Below are 23,668 nucleotides of genomic sequence, written 5' to 3' on the forward strand. Positions count from 1 at the left end.
CAGTGCTTCAGAGTGTAAACATACATGAAGGAGCAGCTGCACGCGCTGAAACCATAGCATGTGAGCCGCTCTGTGTCTTCTTGCTGCTACTTTGCATTTGCAGGAAAATGTTCTTTAATGCCCTATTTCTTTTCTACATGGTCAGTGTTGTAGAAATTGTTTGGAGATTAAGTGTCGTAATTCGGTTTGCGGTTTCCTCTTCTCTCTTCCCCTGCTTCATTCCACCCCGGTGAAGTTATTCCCCCTCGTTTCCCACAATGCATTTGAGCACGCCTCAGAGAACTTGCTTGAAAAATCACCATTCAAAGTTGGTGTCATGTATGTTATTGTCAGACAAGTACGGGTGCAGCAATGGCAAGAAAGTAGGTTTTTCCACCCGGGAAAAAAAGAAAAAGAAAAAAAAAGTTGGATTCTTCCCTCAAAAACCTCAACATGTCCTGGAGACATTACATACTGTTTTATGAGGCTACACAGTCTGGGTGGAGAAAGTATTGGATGATCTACATCGTGTAGAGCAGACTACTCCCTTATGCGCCTGGTGAATAATATAGAAACAAAAGCGACTCTGGATAGAAAAGCGCCTCTGTTTGATACTGAAGGACTGACACAAAAACCACATCATAACAGCTGCTATAATGTTGTTAAACTGCACTTACCACATCACTTAAACAGCATGAACGCACAACAAAACAACACAACACAACACATACCTGAGGAATGAAGGAAAGTAAGCTGATATGACACCACTCTTGTAACTTTATGAAGCTAACAAGATATCCATGTTTAAGTTGAGCTATTATTCTTGAGGGCAAATTGATTTTTGGATATAAGTTGTTACAATTACACTTGAATTTTATATAAATGAGTGTTCCTTTCCCCCCATGCAGCCATAAAAGGCACAGTTGTGCGTCTTTCATCTGACATTTATTTTTCACCTGGCAGCCCTGTTTTCCTGCCCATGACAACCTCATACATCTCAGGCCGTACGTATGTGATGAAGTCACCGCGTGATATATAGGCTCGCTGTGTGAGAAAAAGCAGTTTGCATGCTCAGCAACACCCGGGGGAATTTACCGTGGCCTGTTCTGTACAGCGCTGTCTGCTTCCAGTGATACTGTAGCTTTTCAGGCTGAGGAGACAGTGTGGCCTGACTCACAGAGAGCTTTTTGTTCCATTCAGCCGCTACAAAATCTGCTTTTCACTGAGATGTCAAGGACTCAAGTCCAGCTTGTTTTTCTGAAAGGAGGCTGCTGTCACACTGAAGAGCCGCGAGTTAACACTGTTGAGTAAATGCCCAAGTAGTTTATCCCATTTAGAGTGGTAGTCGCAGTAATTCCTTTTCTTTCCGCTTTTTAAACACTTTTTCTTTTCAGTGCCGCTAGTTTGACCCCATTCTTCATCACAGGTTTTTTTTTTTAAAGTCACGTTAGCAACATTAGATCTAAAGGAAGCATGTTAGATATATTCTAACGACAAAATTAGGAGCAACTCTCTTTTAAAGCAGATTTAACCTTAGAAATTCAATTTCCTGCAAACCGAGTTCAGTCGACTGTTGTTTTCTGGCTTTGTATCATATCATCAACAATCTCATCAGGCTCAATCACTAATCTGCACATGAGGGACAGAGCTCAGCAGAGGATTTACAGTATTGTTGCCAATACCCGCCCATATTTTCCCCACAACACCCTCACATCTCTTTTCTATTTCAATGGGTCATTGAAAACAATAAACCAACCCTAAAAGCTGTCAGGAAAGAGTTAAGAGTTTGGGTTAAACCACCAAAGCCCCTATTAAAACCACCACGGGAATAAGACGCATACGTGGTTTCTAAGAAATCTGACCCCGGGCATGTCTGAAAAACAGCGTCACGTTTCAGCAGCGGGGCTTTGTTACACACCAGGAAACAAACAGGCCTTTAAATAGGCTGCACCTGCCGGCTCACAGGTGTTTCCTCTGCCCTCATCAGTTATATTTAAGGCGCTTACCTCATGAAAGGATGTATTCCTCATACAAATGACCACCAGTTATCTCCGGTCAAATACATATCACCTCGAATTCTGAGTTAGCACAGATTTAATAGCTTCATTTTAGTGCAATATGTGAATGTGAAACAGCCTTTCCATCTGTTAATTTGATTCAGTGCTGCTGTGGCTTCATAGAAACTATTTAAAGCAGATATCAGTGGAATGTTTTTGTTAATATAAGTCCTAAATAGTCCTATTTTCCGTCAGCAATCACTTACATGAAGTATTTCAGCCTAAACACGAGTCTCTCCGTCACTCTGCTCTGCTGTAACCCGAGGAGAAAATGTTCCTTGTGGGATACAAGTGTTATCCAATGAGGGGAGAGAACGGCATGAAGGGCTGTGTGTGCAGCCAAGGGATGCGCGTGAATGTGGTGACGTAGCACGAGGACCAATTGATGCCTGACAAGGGCGGGGGCTGCTAACTCATGGTGCGTTCAAGGAAACTCGTACTTTGTGTTTTTCCTTCCTGTGAAGTCATACCAGTTCGATCTGGTACGAGTTCACGGGTCGGAAGTTACGAGTGACCGTTATAGGGAACTTTCACAGACAACAGGACGGTAAAAACACGAGCTACGGGTTACCTGGAACGCTACCAAGTCGTAGTTGTGACTTGAAGCTGTAACTTACGGTTTCAAAAGCCTGCCTTGAACACAGCATTAGCCGAAACGGCCGTGCCGATGATATCTGCTTTAAATTCCTTCAGGGTTTTTAATATGTCCAGTTTCAACACAAAAAAAATCCGACACCTGTGTAGTTTTTTCCGTCAACATTGCAATTTTCCAGGAATCCAGTTGTTTATATGACAGGTGCTTTAAATCTATATCAGATGGAGCAATGTTTTTACCTGCTTTGACCTACATCTGATTCCTGTGTTTACACAAGCTGCCTTTTGTTTGTGATTGAAACATGTAGGAGTGGTGGACAGACACAGCCTCACACACTCAGGATTACCATCTCTTACAGTAAAGAGGAGAAATAATCATTCAAGCCACTCCTTTCCACATGAATCAACGTTGTGGTGAGCAATGGAGGGAAAAATACTGGAAATACCCCATTCATACCTGTCAATATTTGTAATAGCAGCACCCTGAAATCAAGCAAAACCACCTGTCACATCCTTTTCCCACTCAATGAACAGAAAACTCAGGTCTCTTCAATTCCATTTGCATTTATTCTAAAGGGAAAATATATAATTCAATAAATATTGTAGCAACAACATTGGCAAAGACGTTTTTTGAAGGTGACATCAACATTCAAGAAAACATGATCATGTACATGGGGAGGAGACATCAGATTAGAAAATGAAGGTAAGAGTTGAGGCCTCTGCTGTAACAGCGCTGGCATTTCAACAACTGAAATGAGGAGGGATCGGGGGGTGGGGGGGGGTTGAAAATTACAATAAAAAAGTGCATCAATACTTTTTGATATTTTAACAGCTTCTTAATTGCACTGCCATTAGAGGAAAACCACAAATTCAATAACAGTACGTTTTTGACACTTGTCATTTACGTTGTTTGACATTTCAAATACTGAATGTAGAAGTTTTTTTTTTTTTTAAATCAAGTTTGAGCTCAGGCCCAGTGACACCAGAAAGCGACACAGCCTCATTATTCATCTCTCTGCACAATGAAACTACTGCCTGGCTAACACTAGTCAGATACAATGGCCCCTTGAGCTTATGTCTATTTGTACAGTTAACTCCGTCCTAACATTTTGAGGAAACAGCCAACACATTTGCTAAGTGTTAACTCGCTAGTTTGGTTGCTAAGAGTCGATAAATATGCTACAATAACTTCCTCTGTCACGACTCTACCGATGTTCAATGGTGCAAATTGAGTGAAGACACCATTTCCCCTTGGAATGAATTCATCCTGCTGTGAATTTTTTTGCTGTTTGAAGGCCGGCGTGACATGGCCTCCTCCTCTGTGAAGCTGTTACCCAACAACAGTCAGAAGAGGGAAAACACTTGCGGGAAATGCAAAAAGCAGAGAGCTGTGATGCTTTCAAGAGCCTAATAAACAAGCTTTAATTGTTGCTTTCAATTACACTGCCTCTCTAAAGTGCGGTGGGAAAGTGAGTCACAGTTCAAACCGGCTGTCAGACTGTCAGCACGTCCTCATTTAATGCAATTAGCCAAATTTTCACTTGCTAGGTGTTGGTCAATTAAAGCCCTTAGGCCCATTACGGGGTTTTTAAACGTGTTATGTGAGTTATTTGTGTTTTCTAATTTCACAGTGGTGCTAGACATTAGTGATGTAGTATTTGTTTATCACATGGACTTAAGGTATTGTTGAAGTTAAACCCTAGAGGAGTCCATAAATGTGATAGTGTGGAGAGCAGTTAGGATAATCTGTCTTCTGAGGGTCTTTTCTGTGGAAACGGGCGCACAGTGGCTGTCTGACTGGTGCAGGCGTGTAGGTTGACACTCAAACAGCTCGGTTACGATTAATGCTTCTGCTTAGGATCAGCTGTTCATGGTAGAAAAATCATCAGGATGAAGCTAAAAAAAAACAACAATGACGTTACACACCAATGACTTCACATTATACCGACAACATATCAAAGACATGGGGGGGGGGCATACAGCGTCAGGTTTCCTCTGCACAGGACTAAGAAACTCCTCTAATCTCCTCTGCACACAGACTAACAGTTACAGGAGCAGGGCTGAGAGCCAATCAGTTCCTAACACAGTGAAGTTGTTAAATCAGCCCATCGAGCAAAAAAAAGTCTTTGATCCAGCACAAACAACAGCAAGCAGCTCCTCCTTTTTTCTTTTTCCCCCCATCTAGTTCAGCAAAACCTCCATCGTCCACTTTGGCTCTCTCATTCATTCATTCGCTCGCAAGATCAACGGCTTCCTTTACAAACGAGTGTCTCCTAATGACATCACTCCTCTTGCTCATTTCCTGTTGGTTGCGGAAAGCCTCGACCACGTCCGCCTCGTCCTCCCAGAGGAAACGGGTCAGGTGGCCCACTGACGGATAGCTTCCTTGTCTGAACGGGCGGGGAGCCACATGGGTTGGGACGCTACTACGCATTGAGTTTTCATTGGTGCAGAATATTCCAGTAACATGTACATGAATTGAAGCTTATAAAACCCCTGTCCAGACGCATCAGGGGTCTTGAGCATGCAGGAAAGAGCGCTGCCCCGTAGTTTCCTGCTCGCACCGTGCTCTGTCCTCATTCTCCTCGGTCTCATCAGTCACATGACCGAGCAGCTTTTGGCTTTGTCCTTCCGCAGGTCCGAGGCCACGGCCGCCAGGTCGGGCCGGCCGGGCATGTGTGAAATCCTCTTGGTGGCGCGTGCGGCCTTGCTGCGCTTGACGTTTTTGTTGTTCTTGTTGATGCAAGCCAGCGTGGCCACGTGGAAAATGTCTCTGACGCTGTTCTCCGACTGCTGGGCCGAGCACTCGATGTACGGCGCCGAGATCTGCTTGGCCATGCTGGAACCCTGGGGAAAGGAAGACGCCAAATATGGTCAACACCGGGAGAAAAGACTTTATCACGTGCTCGCGTCAATGACGGAAGGATTTTGGCTCTTAGGGATCATTTAAACGTGGCTTAATGCAGAGTACAATGAGTTATTCATCAGAGATTAGTCACAAAACTGCATTCAAATACGTGGTGTTTAAAAATCTGTACCTGGTCGTAAGAGACGGGCGTCTGTCTGTGGTTGGAAAGCTCCACCAGCGTGCTCAGGTCAGTGCGCAGGTCTGATTTACATCCAACCAACAGCATCTTTGTGTTGGGACAAAACTCCTGGATCTCCCCTTTCCACTGTGGAGAAAAAAACAAAAGCTTTTAAAATCACGTGTCAATCCCCCTCAACTCACTGAGAGAACGGGGAAATGATCCGTCAGCGCTGCTATAACAAGGTGCCGTTTAAGAAAAAACATCAAGATATAGTAACAATTTTCCCAATGGGTTGCAAATAAACATAAAGCAATCAGAGCCTTGTGTTTAGAAAAGGATGATTGAACTGTTGAAGTATGTGTTAGATATACACATCCAGAACCAGCAGGCACCAGGTCCCAGGAGTCCCACTCCCCCATCACCCACCCTTTTAAGTACAAAGGTTAAAGCTGCCATTTCCTGGAGCCCCTCACACTTTGAACCCTGGAAAAGGAACAACAAATAATCCCCGTGTTTCCTCCCTGACAACAATAAATGCACTGTGATCAATGGTTTTTCTCCAGGGGCTTTAAACCGAGGCTAAAGTGCCTCAGGGCTGACTGGCTGGCCGTCGGCCGGCTGATTGGCCGGCTGACTGGCTGTCTGGCTGTCTGGGGCTGGCTGGTCAGCGGATCAAGTTCATCGACATCCAAAGAGGAAGTTGTTTTGTTGAAATGTGTCCATCACTCTCCGTCTGCACAAACAACCACTTGACTGTACCAGAGCTAATTCACTCGTGACACCGTTTAGGAAAAGCCTCACCCAGGTTCATATGTTCATACTCGCTGCTAATGACACATCCATTTCCGGTGTGCAAAGACATGTATAAGAGGTTTACGATTTAGACCTACAATGTGGCTGCAAATGGGGCCATAACTTCCATTAATGCTAGACACATTAATAATAAATAAGCCTGGGGACCTTGAACCTAGAAGTCTTGATCTGGTCCTGTGCTCAGAGGAAGTCTCAACACTAAGGAGATTTCTCTAACATCCTGTACTGGCAATAGAAGTAGGTATGTCTGGAGCCATGATGGGTCCTGGACCTGGATCTGAGTTAAGCTGAGTCCTATTTCATTTAAGGCAGTTTCTTTTTTTTTTTTAAAGAGGACTAAACAAGCTGCATTATTTAGTCATGTTCCATCTCGGTGTGACTCTGCAGACCAGACTGTGTGAAGGCAGAGCGGTGCAGCTGCTGATCCGACCCGACTTTGACTGATATTCAAAGGTTTGAGCTGCCAGATGAATGAACCCGGGTCTGACCTGGACCACCAAAGACGTGCGCTGCTGCCCTCCTGATCTGTGGGCAAACAAGACCTTCCTCTGGACTTTCTCCCCGTGTTGACTCTCTCACTGATGTAAAACCAAACCGTGGGGAACGTCTACCAACCAGTGAACTTTTAAAAAACACCATAGGTCTAATTGGGACCGGAGTGGCTCCTATTCTCACAGGTCTTAGGTCTGCGTGTCAATGCACTTGAGCTTTATCAGCTTTCACATAGTTAACTGGTCTTAAGCTTTTACTTTAAAGCTAATGTGATCGGTTTTGTAACTTTCATCAAAGCAGCTTTGAAAAAAAATCATGAAAACAGGAAGTTCCTTTCAAAAGAAGAGCACACATAGAAGAAAACAATGCTTTGACTTTGGTTAGGAACCTCATGTCTCCAACCCGTCATCTGTCTGACGCTCCCTGACCTGCCTCATGTTCAGTACACGCTCTGACATGTGGTCGTCGGCCGTAGCCACAGTCATCAGACATGTGAGTAACTGCTGCTTCACCAACACCTCAGTGGGGCTTTAAAGCAGCGCAGAGTGTTACTTCCTTCTCCTCAGCCGCTCCGAGGGTTTAACCCAGCGACCTTCCAGTCACACCACGGCTTTACAACCTCACATCACAAGATCTGACCAAGGCTGGAGGAAAAATAAACGCCTTAAACTTTTGATCCTGTTTAATGCAAATATCCTTCTGTCAGCACATTAGACAGAATCAAAGTCTTTAAAGTGGAGGAGTGTTTTCGAGTTTAGAGGGTAAGATCTCCACTAAGTACAAATCAAAGGCTTGCTGATGAATCAATGAGGCCGTGAAGAGGAACAAACCTTTTTCAGAACGCTGTCGAGTGTTTCAGGGCGGCTGATGTCGAAACAGATGAGCACGGCGTCCGAGTCTGGGTAGGAGAGAGGCCTCACGTTGTCGTAGTACGGAGATCCTGGAACACAAGGAAGGAAAGCACAAAAACATTCAGATTCAATCGGGCTGCTCTTTGAAGCTGTTACACAAGAACACGGAGCTGCACACACCCAGGTTTACGCAACCAGTGTGACCCCTAGTTTCAGTTCATCCGTGTAAATTGATGCAGGAATCACTGGAACCGCGTCCCCCTTGTGACCATGCAATGAGCTTCAGGACACATCTGAAGAACCGGCGGCGGAGAAATTATCCAGATTCAATTTCCCATTTTCTAAAGAGGAAAAGCTTGGCATCCGTGCTTTGGAACAGAAAATTGAACAATTTGTGTCACAAGTCTGATTTAGCAGAGGATGTCCAATTTAAACCTGCTCTGTAGACAAAGGGAGGGCCTTTACATTTTTCCAAATCAATCTAATTGAGCACAGGAGAAACATTTTTTGCATGGCTGCTCTTGATGTAAAAAAATACCTATATTCAAATGAAGAGCAACAACCATACAGGGCCAAATGATTGGTTTGCATTGCAAAAGAATTCCTGACAGTCTCTTATGACATGATTGCAGCTCAGCCATAATCCATGGCAACCAGGCGAGAGAAAAAAAACAACAAATATGCCGCATCAGTAGAAAAAATGTGCTGACTACGACAAGATCACTTGTTGAAGAAATCCTCTCCGGAGGAACGGAGAACTTCAGAGCGAGGAAATGACTCCACTCCCTCCTCCTCCTCCTCCTCTAAAATTGGAACCATGTGTAAGAGGGAGACGCCCATCTCTCACCACCACGTTCAAGCATCTCCGGACAGGAAGGGCAAAGGAGGGAGGGAGGAGGGAGGGGGGAGGAGAGGGGGAGGTGGTGGCGTCATGTCAAGGTGAGTCAAGATCACATGACGACGAGCAAGAAGAGCTGACCACACACAACCCGCCTGCCAAAGAATCTGGAGAATTTTGTTTTTGGGTAAATGAAGGCTTCCATGGGAGGTCCTCTCCAAACACTGTGGTGGAGAAAAGCCAGGAATGTGCCGTCACACACACACACACACACACACACACACACACACTTGGAGATCGAGTGTTCCTAATCTAAACAGTCTGGGTGAGAGACGACACCGTTTAAACAAGCCACGCTTCCTTCCAGGCCCGGGCCTCAATCAGCAGAGCGCGACTCCGCCTGATGTGAGCACTGAGCACATGCACAATCTGAACTGTATCTACATCCATGATCAAAAAAAGAAAAAGAAAAAAAGGTACATAACATGTGTTTAGCTCTGCCTGATAACAGAAAAATGATACAAGAACAGGATAGGACGCAGGATTGTTGAGTAACTGTAGAATGGGTCGTCTAGATTGCAGCTAATTTGTGTTTTAATGCTTAAAAAAAACTGAAAGATGCCAGGAAGTACACGGAATAAATTGTTTTAAGGTCTTGATTGAAATATAATGTGTTTCAGATGGGAAAGCTGCAGACTTGCGACGACTTTCTGCTTTTCTCCTCCCTGAGAATCTCTCCGTGAGGTGACGGCACCTCAACAAAGAGCGGCGGCCGTCGACACAGGACAGGAAGTGCAAGGCGAGCAGGAATGCGGGATCCCCCCCACAGGAATTTATTTTACCGTTTTTCATGGTTGTCTTGCAATCAATCACAACCACATTGCATTGTTGGAAGTTTTTTCCCCCCACTTTTTTTTTTTTTTTTTTTTTTTTCCAGCCCTTGCTGCCTGGTACCAATCAGTGGAAAAATAAGACCGTGCGACTGACGGGATAAGCTGTAAAGTTGGTTGACATTTTGGAGACACACACACACTGGGTAGAGTGTGTGCGTTTTATTTTTTTTGTTGACATCTCCTGAAGTGTTTGCACATATTCCGATGAATTTACCTGGAGGTTTTAAGTATTTATAGCTGCAAATCCTCCCGAGTAAATCCTCGCAAACCGTCCCAGGCTTCACAACATAAACAGGAAAACAGAAGCAGACACACACACACTTCATGTTGGAGTGTGTGCGTGTGTGTGTGCAGCTCTCATTGCTTTCCAGGATCAGCGGAGTTGTAATTTGCATTAGAGGCCTGCGACTGGGACCAAACTCTGCTTTGAGGTCATCTTCCTGCCGACTGGAAAGATAAGAGGAAATCCCACAGCTAACACACGTACACACACATTCACACACACACAAAGACCTGGTGACTGTCATCTAATTAGCTCCTGTCATTGTTCTCCCACAGGATCTCTAAATCTGGAAGGAAGACACACACCCTGTGTCCTTTAAACACACACACACTCCTACAGCCCCTCTTTCCTTCGTTTAAACACATCCCCTCTTGTGCAAATGAACACCATTGTGCACAGTGACACGGGAGGATACAGTACAACGTGAGACAATAGCAAACTTCCACTGTGGTCTCCAAATGAATGAAAAACCTTTTTTTTTTTTTTTTCCATGACCGAGTAGAAGAAACTCTTCCAAGATGTAAAAATGTTCTTCCTTCCTGAGTTTTTTTTCTGCTTTCCACAACAGCTGGGATAAAAAGCACCACTTAATGTAATAAATATACATGAAACATGGTGGAAAATCTATTCATGCAGTGTGACTCATTATTCAAATTCCCAGATGTTTCCGGCGACTTCCATCAAAAAAAATGAAAGAAAAAAACCTATCCCATGATGTTCAAGTCAGACAACTCACGTTCACACAACGACGGTGAAATTAAACACTTTTATGTCCCACCACCAACACACATGAGGCGGGCCAGCTGCAAGCGACAGCCTGGAGGTACGGCCAACAGGTCTGCAGGCCTGCTGCTTTACTGCATAGCTGACATAACTGAGCCGAAGGGTGCTACGCATGTGTGTGTGTGTGTGTGTGTGTGTGTGTGTGTGTGTGTGGAGAGGCGTAAAGCCTGCAGAGACACCTGTGGAAACAACAGACAGACAGACAGACAGCGACAGGCTCGTCCAGGCGTCCTTTCACCATCCAGCTACAATATAAAACCCTCCCAGCAGCCAGACACATTCACCACTAAACAGAGCAGCTTCAACTGAACCGTTATCAGCTGTAGTTGCTGTGGTTACTGAGGGATCTGCTGCTTCCTCTGCCATCTCTGAACAGGCAACACTGGCAATGGAAACACAGTATGACTGTACAATACACTAGGATGGGTTAGTTATAATACCTTCAAAGTCCCATCTTGTCTATAACTGTTTTACTTTGATACAGATATGTTTTTAAATGTTATTAATCAGACCAACAACTCTTCACATCTCACATCTTCACATCCTGAAGTGTGCAAACCCAAAACACCTGAACAACCAGAACAATCTAGCTATCCATTTATAACCACAACGTACAACTCCGCATCGCAACTAGTTAGGGCTGAACGAGTTGGGAAATAAATCTAAATGCGATTTTTTTTTTTACCAATATTGCGATTGCGATTTAATATACAATTCCGTTATTATCTCATAGCGTGGTGAATGTCAGGTCACAACTTGTCCACCAGAGCGTTTTGGAGTTGTTGGATTGTGTATTTGATGAGGGAAACCAAGAAATGCCATGAGCATTGCCTGAGCAGCTCACGGCTCTGCTCCACCGTTCTAAAAACAGCTTGCACCGGCAATTAAAGGTAACAAACCTACTGCTATGGCTATAGGGATTATGGCAATGGGCCAATTTGCCAAAATGTTGAACTATCCCTTTAAGAGACACAAGCAATACCTGTTCTACATTATAGCCAACACAACAATCGAGTCATTAAACATAAATCGGTCTTCCCTGTAGGATTTGTTAAACTTACAGGCTTGTATTAATTATCATGACAACATAACAAGAACTAGTACAAAAAAACCACAAAAAACATGGATGACCTTTAAACAGGAAGTGGAGCTGGTAATGGTCAGCTTGGTTTTAATTTCACACCAGGTCCTTCCATGACATTAGCAGGACAGGAAGCCTATTAATCTCACTGTCCCTTCAGTTCACACGCTGTATTTGCCACCGCTGCTGCTGCTCGGCCAATTCCACTGTGATTCAATTTCCCCTTTAGAAGCGAGGTAGAGCTTTGGTGAAACCACGCCACTTGTCTCTGGCTCGGCTGAAGGATCTGGGGCCTGCTGGGTACAATAGGGGTCTTTGTGGAGGAGGAAGTAGGAACCTTTAGTCTGAGGAATGCCAGACATGCGGCTCCAATTCGCTGAGCCCAGAAATGTGATCCAATGCAACAATGGCTGCCGACGGAGGAATGAAGGGGGCACAGTGTGTGTGTGTGTGTGAATGTGAGCAGCAGAGGAGCTTACAGCGAGCATGAAAAAGTCTCATAACTAAGCTGTCCAGCGTTATACAGGGGAGGGAGGCAGCACATGCAACATGCTCCATGGAGACCACAGAAGGAAATGATAATGTGGGGCCGCTCCAGCCAAACTGTCATTATGCATCTTCCTTTTAAACTCCCTTTATCTGAATTTCTTCCTGTTTTCAAAGTAGGTCATCTTTTCATGTGCAGAGGTGGCAGCTGTTCAATAAACACACACAAAACACTTTCTTTTTTTCGCCCCACAAGGTTCCCAGGAATAAAATGTTGTCAAATGAGATCCACGGGGTCCAACGCACGTCTCCTGAGTTTCAGAGGTTCCTGTGTTGTTGTTTTTTTCTGATGAGATTGCTATTGGAGCTTGTGTTTGTCCTAGCTTTGGGAAATTTCCTAAGAGAGTTGGAGCGAACATCCTCGATTGATTCCTGCAGCAGGATAGGAAGAAGACTGAGCCAATTCCTGTAGAACAAGACGTGCAGCAGGGAGAGGAGTGTTGCTGTTGCTGTTTTAGCGTCTTTTAGCTCATTGTTTTGGTTTTTTATGCTTTTTTGCATTTTTGTTGCACTGTAATTTTGATTTGTTCTGTTGGAGACGTAACCTTTGGCACTGGGAGACTGTGATTGGTGGTATTTGCTTGCAGCCCAACCCGAGCCTCCTGCCCCGAGGTGCAACTTTTCTCATTTCGACTGTGGAAAATGAGAAGACGCCTGAGGCACACCGGCCCCCCGAGCCGAGCTGCTCTGTTTACCTTTGTTGGCTTCCTATCCTCATGTTTGACTCTCAAACAAACACCTATACAGCCCATTCAGACAGTCAGACAACGGTGAACCGCCGCTTCCTCTGCCGGTGAAGCAGCATCAAAGGCTGCGGCCTCGGCCCCCAGCGGACCCCACCCCTCAGGCTGTGGGAGGCAGAAGCCAGCACAGACAGACAAGCAGGGTGTGGGCTGGGGAAGGGGAGGGGGAGGGAAGGGGGAGACAAATGGAAAGCAACACAACTGGCAGGCATTTACCTTAATGACCCGAATTACTCTCATCATCAACCTCCCTTTTAAACACACACACCAGGCTGCTCATTAAAGCCAGTCATCACTGCAGAACAAAGACCACCACAGTGTGTGTAGGTGTGTGTTTGTCATGAGGAGGAGGAGGTGGAGAAGGAGAAGGGGGGGGGGCGAGGCAGTCTACCGTTTGTCTTCATCACCGCATCCTGGTCTTTGTCTGAGTGCATGCTGGGGTCACACACAAACACACACACACCTCTGCAGCAGCACACCTCCAGCAGATAAAGCCGATGGGCGTCTCTATAAAGAGAGCGGTCAAGCCTAAAGCTGTATCAATCAGTCACTGGGTGTGTGTGTGTGAATGCTGGCTGGGTGGGGGTTAGGATTGGAGTTGGGTGTGTGTGTGTGTGTGTGTGTGTGTGTGTGTGCGTGGGGGTCTTGGCTCTATCTCTCAGACTCAACTGATCTAATAGGAACCGCGTCCCACCACCCCAGGCCCCCCCTTGCTGTTTTATGAAGCTGAAAGAAAAAGAGAAATGGCTCCAGGCGACCGGCCAACACTGTGCAATAAAACATAATTCTCACTCTGGCCGACTTTCATTTCTTCCAATTTCCACTTCGACAACACACACACACACACACACACACACACACACTCTCACTCTCTCTCACACACACACACACTGTAGGGGTGGAGGAATTTGAAATCTGAGCTGGTTGTTTTGCTTGCTTGCAGTGTTACTCAGCTTGGAAATGAGTATTAACTGCTGATGCATTTATTTTCATTTTATTCTCAAAGGAGAAAAGAGAGAAAAAAAAAGGATATCAAACTTGAAGATGCTGCTTTCTGCTTTCGCTCCAGCTGTGGCTAACATCTGTGTCAAATGAGAATTTGTAAACCGACTGTGTAGTTATTTTGCTCCGTGCGGATTCTCCAACTTCGAGAAAACTCACTCACTAACTCAGGAATGCCAGGAGGCCAGAGACCCGCAACAGCTGGCTGTGCGCTCGTCCCCGCCCATCACACACACACACACACACACACACACACACACACACACAACATACGCCTCACTCACGCCTGACTGCTGTGCTATTCACTGCTGAGGCATTGATGGATGGGAAAGTGGGTTTGTTTACTTACACACACACACAGACACACACACAGTGGGGACGCAGCAGCTGGTTTGGACCCACAGTCCAACCACCAGGCGATAAAGCCACAGTACACATGTTGCACAACAACAAAACTCCCCCGAAACAGCAAGTTGTGTTCTTCTCCAGATGTATGAATAAGCGCCCAGCACTCTGCATGGTCATCATACACTATTTCCTGTTTCTGGTTTGGCCTCGCTCAGCTGGGGAAGAACCCAACGTGAAATCCATCGCACTGATGCGTTAGGAAAATAATACTGGACATTTCCATGTAGGCAAAAAAAAAAAAAGCAAAGCAGTGGGTGCCTGATAATCTGAGGGGGGCTTGTAAGAGCAGCGACTCCAGGATTAACCCAGCTTTATTGATTAAAATGGGTCAGAGAATAATTTCATTTATCAAAAATACAACTAGATCTGTTCATATGGTGGTTTTTACCCCCTTAAAGTTAACAATTATCCAGTTTGACATGAATCTTATCAGCTGTTTGCATGTCCTCTGAGGGCCACAGAGGAGTGGGGGTTGTGTGTGTGTGAGAGCTGCATGTCTGGACACGTCTGGACATTTCAGCACAACTGATTAGGTCTAATACACACACACACATGCACAAACACACAACAGTGTGGTGATGGACAGAGTGATTACCTGAGGTGTCCCACAGGCTGAGCTCGATCCTCTGCGTGTCAATCTCGAAACTGGCTGTGTAGTTTTCAAACACTGTGGGGACATAGCTCTGCAGGGAGGGAGGACAGGACAGAGGACATTAGGGAGCAAGAATTATGGGAAATGAAGTGTTTGCATATTAGTTTGCTGTTTAAAAATGAAGCTTATGTGCTATTAATGTACATAAGCTTTTAATACATAGGCAGGCATCATATAGAAAGACAGTCCATGTCTATTTCTACAGCATCTACCCGTCTGACACAGAAAGCACAAGGTGATAGGATGTCATGTGACTGTGTGTTATTAAAACCAGGTTAATTAGCGTCATGTTAATCAGTGTGAGGCGTTCAGGGTCTCACCTCAGGGAAACAGTCCTTGGCGAACACGTGAAGCAGCGCAGTCTTCCCGCACTGGCTGTCCCCCACCACCACTATCTTGCACTTCACACTCTGACTGGGCTCCATGCCGGATTTCAGAGATAATTTCTGACACGAGCGTCTCTCCTTCATTGATTTAAAACCGGGGTAATGTATGGGGAAAAAAAGAAAGAAAGAAAAAAAGAAAGAAAACGCGAGTGAAATCCTTTACAAAAGTGGAGTGAGTCTGTGAAAAAATGTCGAGATGCGGTCGTGGTTTCTCTCCTGTCCGTCCAAGCCTGACTCTGTCCTCCTCCCTCGGTGTCTCCGCCTGCTCTGAGCCGGTAAATGCCATTTGCCTGTATTTATAATGTCGCAGGAGCCAATGGCAGCCTCCTCCCTCCTCCTCTTCCTCCTCCTCCTCCTCCTCCTCCTCCTGCTGCTGCTGCTGCCGGGATGATGAGGCTCGTTCCTCCTGCGAGCCTCCACACTGGGGCTCTGCTTCCAGCATGGCGCCCCCTGTGGACCCTACAACTTCTATCAATATTCAAAACAATAGCAACATATTACAGAAGAAAGTTCAATAAAAACACACATTCATTATTTTGCTTGTGGCTTCCGGTTTGTGAAGCAGTGACATAATAAAACCAAAACAAACCAAAACAAAAACACCATAATATCCAGCAGGGTGAGCAGGCCTCACCATGAAGCCTGCTCTATTACTGCAGTTAGTTAGCTTTATTTACCACTTAACTGCTCTTAAGCATGTAAGTTGTAAAAGCACATGTGTTAAAACAATAATAAAGTGTAAAAAATGAATAAATAAAAATACTATATAAGAAAAAAAAAACAAGATATGCTGTGTTTCAATGAAAGGACAGAGAATAGCTACAATTCTAAAATAAATCCTATTCTAAATAAATACAACTATTCTCTATTTATATTCTCTAATTATCCCCCAAACTAGGTTAATTTTTTGTTTGATCGCACTGGAGACTACACAACTAAATCAAACACCTCAAAGGTTTTTAATTGGGGCATCTTCCCCCATCTCACATAGAGTAGATTAGAAGTAAATGTAGAATAAAGAGTAGCCTGCATGGTAAGAAATATAACATAAAAACATCTATCTTACTATTATGTTGTTACTATTACAAAAAAACATTATATGTTTATTATTTCCTCAACATTTTGACATTTTTGCAACATTTATATTATTTCAGTTTCAAAATTACAACATAGAAATGGAAATCCTTGATATTTAGAGCACCCAAATACTGTGAAGCAAAGTGCAGAGTGTATACTGACATCCTTTTGTGTTAAAAAAAAAATCTGTAACCAACAATCATCAGTTTTCAGTCGTTGCTGTTGCTGATGACGAGTCGGTGCAGCATTAAAAAGCTTTCTACTGTGGCAGAGCACAGCAACGACCGTGTTGAGGCTCTTCTCACTAACTCACCTTATTGTCTTCATTCTTTATATTGTACACACTGGCTCACACTCAGGCTGCTGAATAGTGAGCACGGTATCGATCGAGTCACATACATAATGTGTTTTTCCTTCTATACAACTAAATGAACCCAGTATGCTGTTTTTTTTCTACCAGGGAGCAACATAAGTAGTTTCAAGTGAGGATTCCCTTATTATCTGTGAGTAATACGTGTTGTCTTTGTACACAGCCAGAGAAAACACATTATCTTTTCACAGAGAAAAGGCTAAAATGGAAACTAAATTTCCCCACAGAGTTGATAATGCACCACCCGTCCCTCACCTTTTTTTTCCCCCCATCTTTTTCAGAGTGTGAACAGGAGCCCTTATTAAAGGCCTCATCTCTCAGCCTTCAGGCTACATCCCCAACTCAGCATCAGCACTAATTTTTTTACACAAAAAAAAGGGAAAACAACAGCGTTCTGCATCAGCTCTCCCCTCTGCGACAGAGCCGTTGGACGCTCGCTGTAGCTCTCGCTGGCAGCGTTTTTACAGTGAGACAGCTCCACCCTGCAGGCTGTGTGGTGGGAGTCCCGTCTGTTGAGTGGGAGCTCTGCCTCCAGGACACAACGCTGCCAGGAGAGAAGGGACGGGGGGATTTTACACACTCCAGCTCTGCTATCTGTGCAGCTATCTCCCATATGCATTTGACCTCATTCAAATTCTGGCTGAAACTACATAGACTGTGCAGTTTTTACCTGCATGTTATTTTGTGCTTTTTTTTTTAACCTTTGCATATTAAGTGATTTTGCTTTCTAAACAGGCTAATCTGATATTCTTTCTCTTATCTTAATGTCCAAATAAACCCAGCCACCCAGCTGTCGGAGACTGAGACTGAAGGGGAGAGGAGACAGACATAACCACATTAACTGAGGTGTTTACACATTATGCCTGTGCCCTTCCCCAGTTTTATTCAGGCTGCCTCCGTGTGTGTGTGTGTGTGTGTGTGTGTGTGTGTGTGCTCTGCTATAGCCTGCAGCGCTGACAGTCTCACTCGGGTGCAGCCAGCACATTTAGGCCAGAGTGAGACTGTGCAGACTGACATCATCCTGAAACATCTTCAGAGGAAAATTCCACCCATTTACATCTATGATACTATTAGTCTGTAATGTCTGATTCACGCAGGGCATTCATTTTTAGATTCCCTACATTTCCCAAAATGCATTGCAGCTAAAACAAAAAAACGAGAAGGAGGACAAATCTGCTCAAAAAACCACTTTAGGGAATTAGAGGGTAAAGATAAAGCTTATAGGTCAATATGTCATGTATTTGCAATGCATTCTGGTCTATCTACCTCCTTTTCAGTATGTTCAAGAAACAAGGGGCAAGACGGACACACGCAGTCCGTCCACATCAAACGGGGTCTTTCTGCTACTGGCGTTGGCAGACCAGTACAGTTGGCCCAACACTGTACACGGCTCCCAGCTCCCAGAATAGAAATGAGGGTGCCACCTGTTTCTGGTCACATGGTGCTGTCAATATCCTGTAGGTCCATGTGGACATGCTAACACAACCCCCCCTCCTCCCCCTCATCACATGAGCTTCACACTTTCATTGTATTGACATTTTCATTTTCATTATAGGCTCCTTAAGAGGCTTTTCACAGGGAGCAAAGTGAATAATCCTATAGAGGAAATAATGTGGGTCAACATACACAGCAGAGCAGAGCAGCTTGGCTTCATCTGACGGATGATGATGATGATGGTGTGAAACATCGATGAAGTGAAATACTGTATATGCTTCCTTTGGGATTCTCTGCAGCGTGTTTGAAGCTACCTATTATCTCCACTACCTGTCATATATGATATAATAACATAATGCAGAAGTGCCAGTGGAAACTAATGGATTCCTCTTATAGACAAGAGCTGTATATGAATACATTATAATTATGAGATGAATACCAGATGACCTTGCTCTCTGTTTCTCATTTTTAACATTGCTGTTTGGCGTTAGAGTAAATGTAGTAAAGAACGACATTAAAGCAGCATCAGATATTTCTACAGCAATAAATAATCTGAATTATTCACGCTGAAAAATACCTCAGAGCAGCAAAACTGTAGTTTCCTGTGATAAATTCACATTTCGTGTGCTTTGTACAGCTTCTATCTGTGATAGCACAGTTCAGGTCTGGGTCACGCACCGGTGCACACAATTCCTCCTCTCTCTCTGTGTGTGTGTGTGTGTGTGTGTGGGAGCGATGGCGCACCACAACAGAAGGGGGTTTTGCCATATTGCTGCAACAATTTCCAGAAATTCTTTTAGGCAGCTGCACGGATTAAAAAACAGTACCGGTAAAAAAAAAAAGGAGTTTCTCATTCACCAAACAGGTCAGAGGATGATGATGAAGAGTGAGTCACAAACAAGGCAGAATTTGACCCAGGTCTGAGGTGGTTTGGTTTCAGCCAGCAGGCGAGCAGAGCTGGAGGTGTGTGACGAGTCTAGGTCACTGGGTCTCTCTCTCTCTCTGTCTCTCTCTCTGCCCGGGCAGCACGTTGCCCCACAGTTATCTCTGTCGACGTGCATTCAATCAGCGGGGCACTGACATTTACTGCTTGGGCAAATACAGCATACATTCACTTGTTTCGGCTGCAGAGAGAGAGGGGTTTTCCTCGACGGTTAGTCACGGCGACTGGGAAATTAAGGGCAGATTCAAGGAAAAACAGCAATGTCTGCGTCTGCTTTGTTTTTGATTCAGAGGAATAAAGGTCCAGGTTATCTAACATGGAAGAATGGGAATTAAAAACATATGCAATCCACTTTCAAATCACTTTGCATCCACATAGTCTTTAAATAACGCTTTAACTGCATCGTCCGTCTGCCGGGTTAAAGGCCTCAATAAAATCTTCAAAGTCCTTCTGTAAAGTAAAATACATCTTGCTGAACAAGAGATGTCAGGGAGCGGTGTGACCTCTCTCAGTGCTCGGCCTAACTACCTCGGCTCTCGGCTCTCGGCTCTTGATCTCTGGCTGACAGCAGCAGGAGGCTTCGCTCTCAAAGTGCTCCAGTTTCAGAACAAGCAGAGATGTTATTTCACACCAGCTGGGCCGCCGAGTGACCCTCAATGACACATGTTAGTGTGTGTTTTTTCACATGTGTGTGTGTGTGTCAATACTCCACATGTAGATTACTGTTCCTGGATGGAAAGTAAATGTTTGCGGATAAAAAAATGATGATTTATCTGATTTAGTCGTCCCAAAACAAGATCATACAAGAGATTTTACAGCTCTGGAAAAAATTAAGAGACCACTTTCACAAATGTTTCTTAAAAACATCTCTACATGTATGACAGTCATTCTTTTCTTTTCTTTTCTTTTTTAAATACCAACACAAACACAACTCATTCAACTTAATGAGACACTGATGAGGTCATCACCTGAACCACATCTGGTTTTATAGGAAGATTATAAAAACCACTGCTGGGATTAAACCTTGACATTATCCCACAAAAGCTAATTTATAAACTCTTCCTGAGTTGAAATATTCTTGCTGTGTTGTTTAGGAATAAATATGAACATGTTTTCTTTGCATTATGATTATTCAAGGTCTGAAAAGACTTGATATTTTTTTGTTATTTAGACTAGTTTAGTCATTTTCAGCCAATAAAAGCTCCAAATGACAATGTGTTTATTTCAATTTTGGGAGAAATGTTGTCGGTAGTTGATAGAATAAAACAAAACAAAAAAGTAATTTCATTTTACTCAAACACAAACCTATCAATAGTAAAACCAGAGAAACTGATCATTTTGGGAGTGATTTTTTCCAGAGCTGTATATATGAACATGATGTATAAAGCTGAAGCTACTGCAGGAAAATGTGGTCAAAGGGTGTGGAGATGAAGTAGCCTGCAGTGTGGAGCCACAGTATGATAAATATAAGATCAGAGCATAATGTGTTGAATGTCAGATCACATACCTGAGCAGGATGTGTGCTGCTGCTGCTGCATGATCCAGTGGTAGAGAAACAGCAGCCAATCCTCTGTCTGTAAACAATATAAAGTAAATATGAATCTACAATATAGGCTACTATGAGACCAGTGCATCATGATGCTGTGCAGCACCAGGGGATGAAATGACTTCCTACAAGCAACAATAAAAAGTCAGCAGAGTGTGAATGCTGCCTCCAGGTAAACACACCTGCTCCCTGTGAGCCTTTTAATTAGTTTGCTGCGCTCTCATTGGCTGCCGCTCCTCCTGCCCGGCTCCTACGGTGCTACACTGATGGATAACAAGACTGGACGTATTTACAGTAATGAATTCCTTATGACGGTTGTTTGTTTTGTTTTTATTCGAGGGTTTATACTAAGTACTAAAACTTCTCTTTATTATTTCTTTTTCCAAATGACATCACTGGACTCTCCTGGATTTCACTGTAAAAATCCTCCCGTTGTTTTGACATCAGTGTTTCTCTGATATCATGATGGACACGTGGCTATATTTAGAGTTATCACTGCAGTGTAATAGTGACATCACCGTTACTATGAACACACTATCGTTTCATCTATCTGGTAAATCAGGAATAATATAAAAGGAATGTGGGTCGGAGCATCGTGAACATCTCTGAAAAACACAGCTGGGAACATTTCCAACATTCCTCTCAGTCTCAGCTTCAGAAATGTCTTGAGCAACAGTTTTTTTTTTTTTTCCAGAAAGGCTGTGAGTTCATCATCCTGCATCCTCTCTCAACGCCTGGTGACAGAGACACTTCCAAGCAGAGAGAAAATCAACATGAACATCTGCTGATTAGTGATTACTTCACGTTAACTCGGCTGTGTCTGATATAGATTTCATGATACTCCTTTAAAGGGATAGTTCACCCAAAATTCAAATTTCACTCATTATCTACTCACCCTCATGTGGACTAAGGGCTGGGAGAATCCTAGAGTCCTCCGTGCCTTCTCTGAGTTACAGCGGGGCTCGGCGCAGCAGTATTTGTCCATATAATGGTTGTTTTCTTCGTTCAAAAAGACACACCAAAAAACATCCAAATACCTCCATACTGCTCATCTGTAATGTCCATCTTGTATTGAAGCCCCGACATGAGAAATTGTTCTGCCGGTCAGATTTGCACTGACACAGGAAGAGCAGTGAACTGAGACACTGGGAGCTTCCGCTACAAACAAGCTTAAAACATTGACTTATTTAATTTTTTTCGAAACAATTTCTCATGTTGGGGCTTCAATACAAGAGGGACATTACAGACGAGCACTATGGAGGTATTTAGATGTTTTTTGGTATGTCTTTTTGGACGAAGAAAAGTGAGCACCATTCACAACCATTATACAGTATGGACAAATACTGCTGCACGGACCCCGCTGTAACTCAGAGAAGGCACGGAGGACTCTGAAACTTCTACCAGCCCTTAGTCGACATGAGGGAGAGTAGATAATGAGTGAAATTTGAATTTTGGGTGAACTATCCCTTTAACTCGGCTGTGTCTGATATAGATTTCATGGTACTCCTTTAATTTCCATTGCCAGCAATTATGAGTAACTAATCCAAGGGCCGTGCTGTCCAAACATTTCATGGGAGTACACAGCTTTACCAAATACAGTACGTTGTGCACTCTGTGAGTCAGCGGCTGTTATTCCAGATAGATTACATCAGATCAAATGCTAGAGTTTAATAGGTAGACTGCCAACAGTGCAGTCTCACTCCACTTGTAAAATTTACAGGAAAACAAAGAGAGTCATTCTTACATCTCGGGGGTTTCTAGTGCATGAAACAGTGGTAACTGACTGGAACCCCCTAATGAACCCTAATAAGCCTCCGCTCCCTCCCCTTTTCCCCTTGGCTCCATCCTACAAACACATGACATTTACTTTTAATAAACCATTAGCTTCATATCCTCTGCTGGACCTACTGTAGGGCGCCGGCGAGGGCACATGCAGCGCACACACACACTGCGATGGTCGTGCACACACAGTAGAGTACAGTAAAGTCTGCTAAGTGTCGCCCATCAGTCATTAGGTCCGTTCAGGCTCGGCTACACACGCTGATGTAATGAGGCACAGTGAATGTGTGCAGTCTGTGTGTATGTTTAATAGATTGAGGGATGAATCATTCCTGCGATGACCTGGTTCTTCAGGGAAGTTTGAGCATAAGTGTGTGTGCATGTGTGTGTGTGTGTGTGTTCCTTCTATGTGCACATTTGGGGGTTAATGGCGCATGAAATGATGTCTTCATTAGCATCTCCTCAAGATAAAACCACATGATGGGACAATAATCATATCTGTCAGTTACATGACAGGAACAAAGGATTCAATGACAACGCTGGAAAAAAGATCATTAAAAAATGTTGTATCTGTTTTTAATTAGACCTGAACTGATCAGATTGATCCACAGCTACATGCACACACTGTAGGATTAGCATTAACATCTTCACCCATCCTTATTGTAATTGTGAATCTGTTAAAGGCTATCCCACCAAAAAACATCCAAATACCTCCATAGTGCTCGTCTGTAATGTCCCTCTTGTATTGAAGCCCCAACATGAGAAATTGTTCCGAAAAAAATTAAATAAGTCTATGTTTTCAGCTTGTTTGTAGCGGAAGCTCCCAGCACTGCTCTTCCTGGTCCGTCCAAATCTCGCGCGATTTGCATTGACATCCAGTTCACGGCTCCGCAAATCACGCAAGATTCCGGCAGAGCAACACTGGGAGCTTCCGCTACAAACAAGCTTAAAATATAGACTTATTCAATTTTTTTTCTGAACAATTTCTCATGTTGGGGCTTCAATACAAGACGGACATTACAGACGAGCACTATGGAGGTATTTGGGTGTTTTTTGGTGTGTCTTTTTGGATGAAGAAAAGTGAGCTCC

General features: G+C 44.0%; 1 protein-coding gene across 1 annotated transcript; it reads right to left on the reverse strand.

Moving 5' to 3' along the window:
• Positions 1-3,178: 3,178 nt before the first annotated feature.
• On the reverse strand, positions 3,179-15,676 carry rnd3a (Rho family GTPase 3a). Its single transcript, XM_085796700.1, has 5 exons — positions 15,365-15,676; positions 14,988-15,075; positions 7,795-7,904; positions 5,669-5,803; positions 3,179-5,477 (listed from the first exon to the last, which is right to left on the reverse strand). The coding sequence occupies exons 1-5, from the start codon at positions 15,512-15,514 to the stop codon at positions 5,229-5,231; spliced, it is 732 nt and encodes a 243-aa protein (XP_085652826.1). The 5' UTR covers positions 15,515-15,676; the 3' UTR covers positions 3,179-5,228.
• Positions 15,677-23,668: the final 7,992 nt, after the last annotated feature.

The sequence above is a fragment of the Trachurus japonicus genome, chromosome 2 (assembly GCF_045865225.1).
Source record: "Trachurus japonicus isolate A0001 chromosome 2, Traja_1.0".
NCBI classification, from domain to species: Eukaryota; Metazoa; Chordata; class Actinopteri; order Carangiformes; family Carangidae; genus Trachurus; species Trachurus japonicus.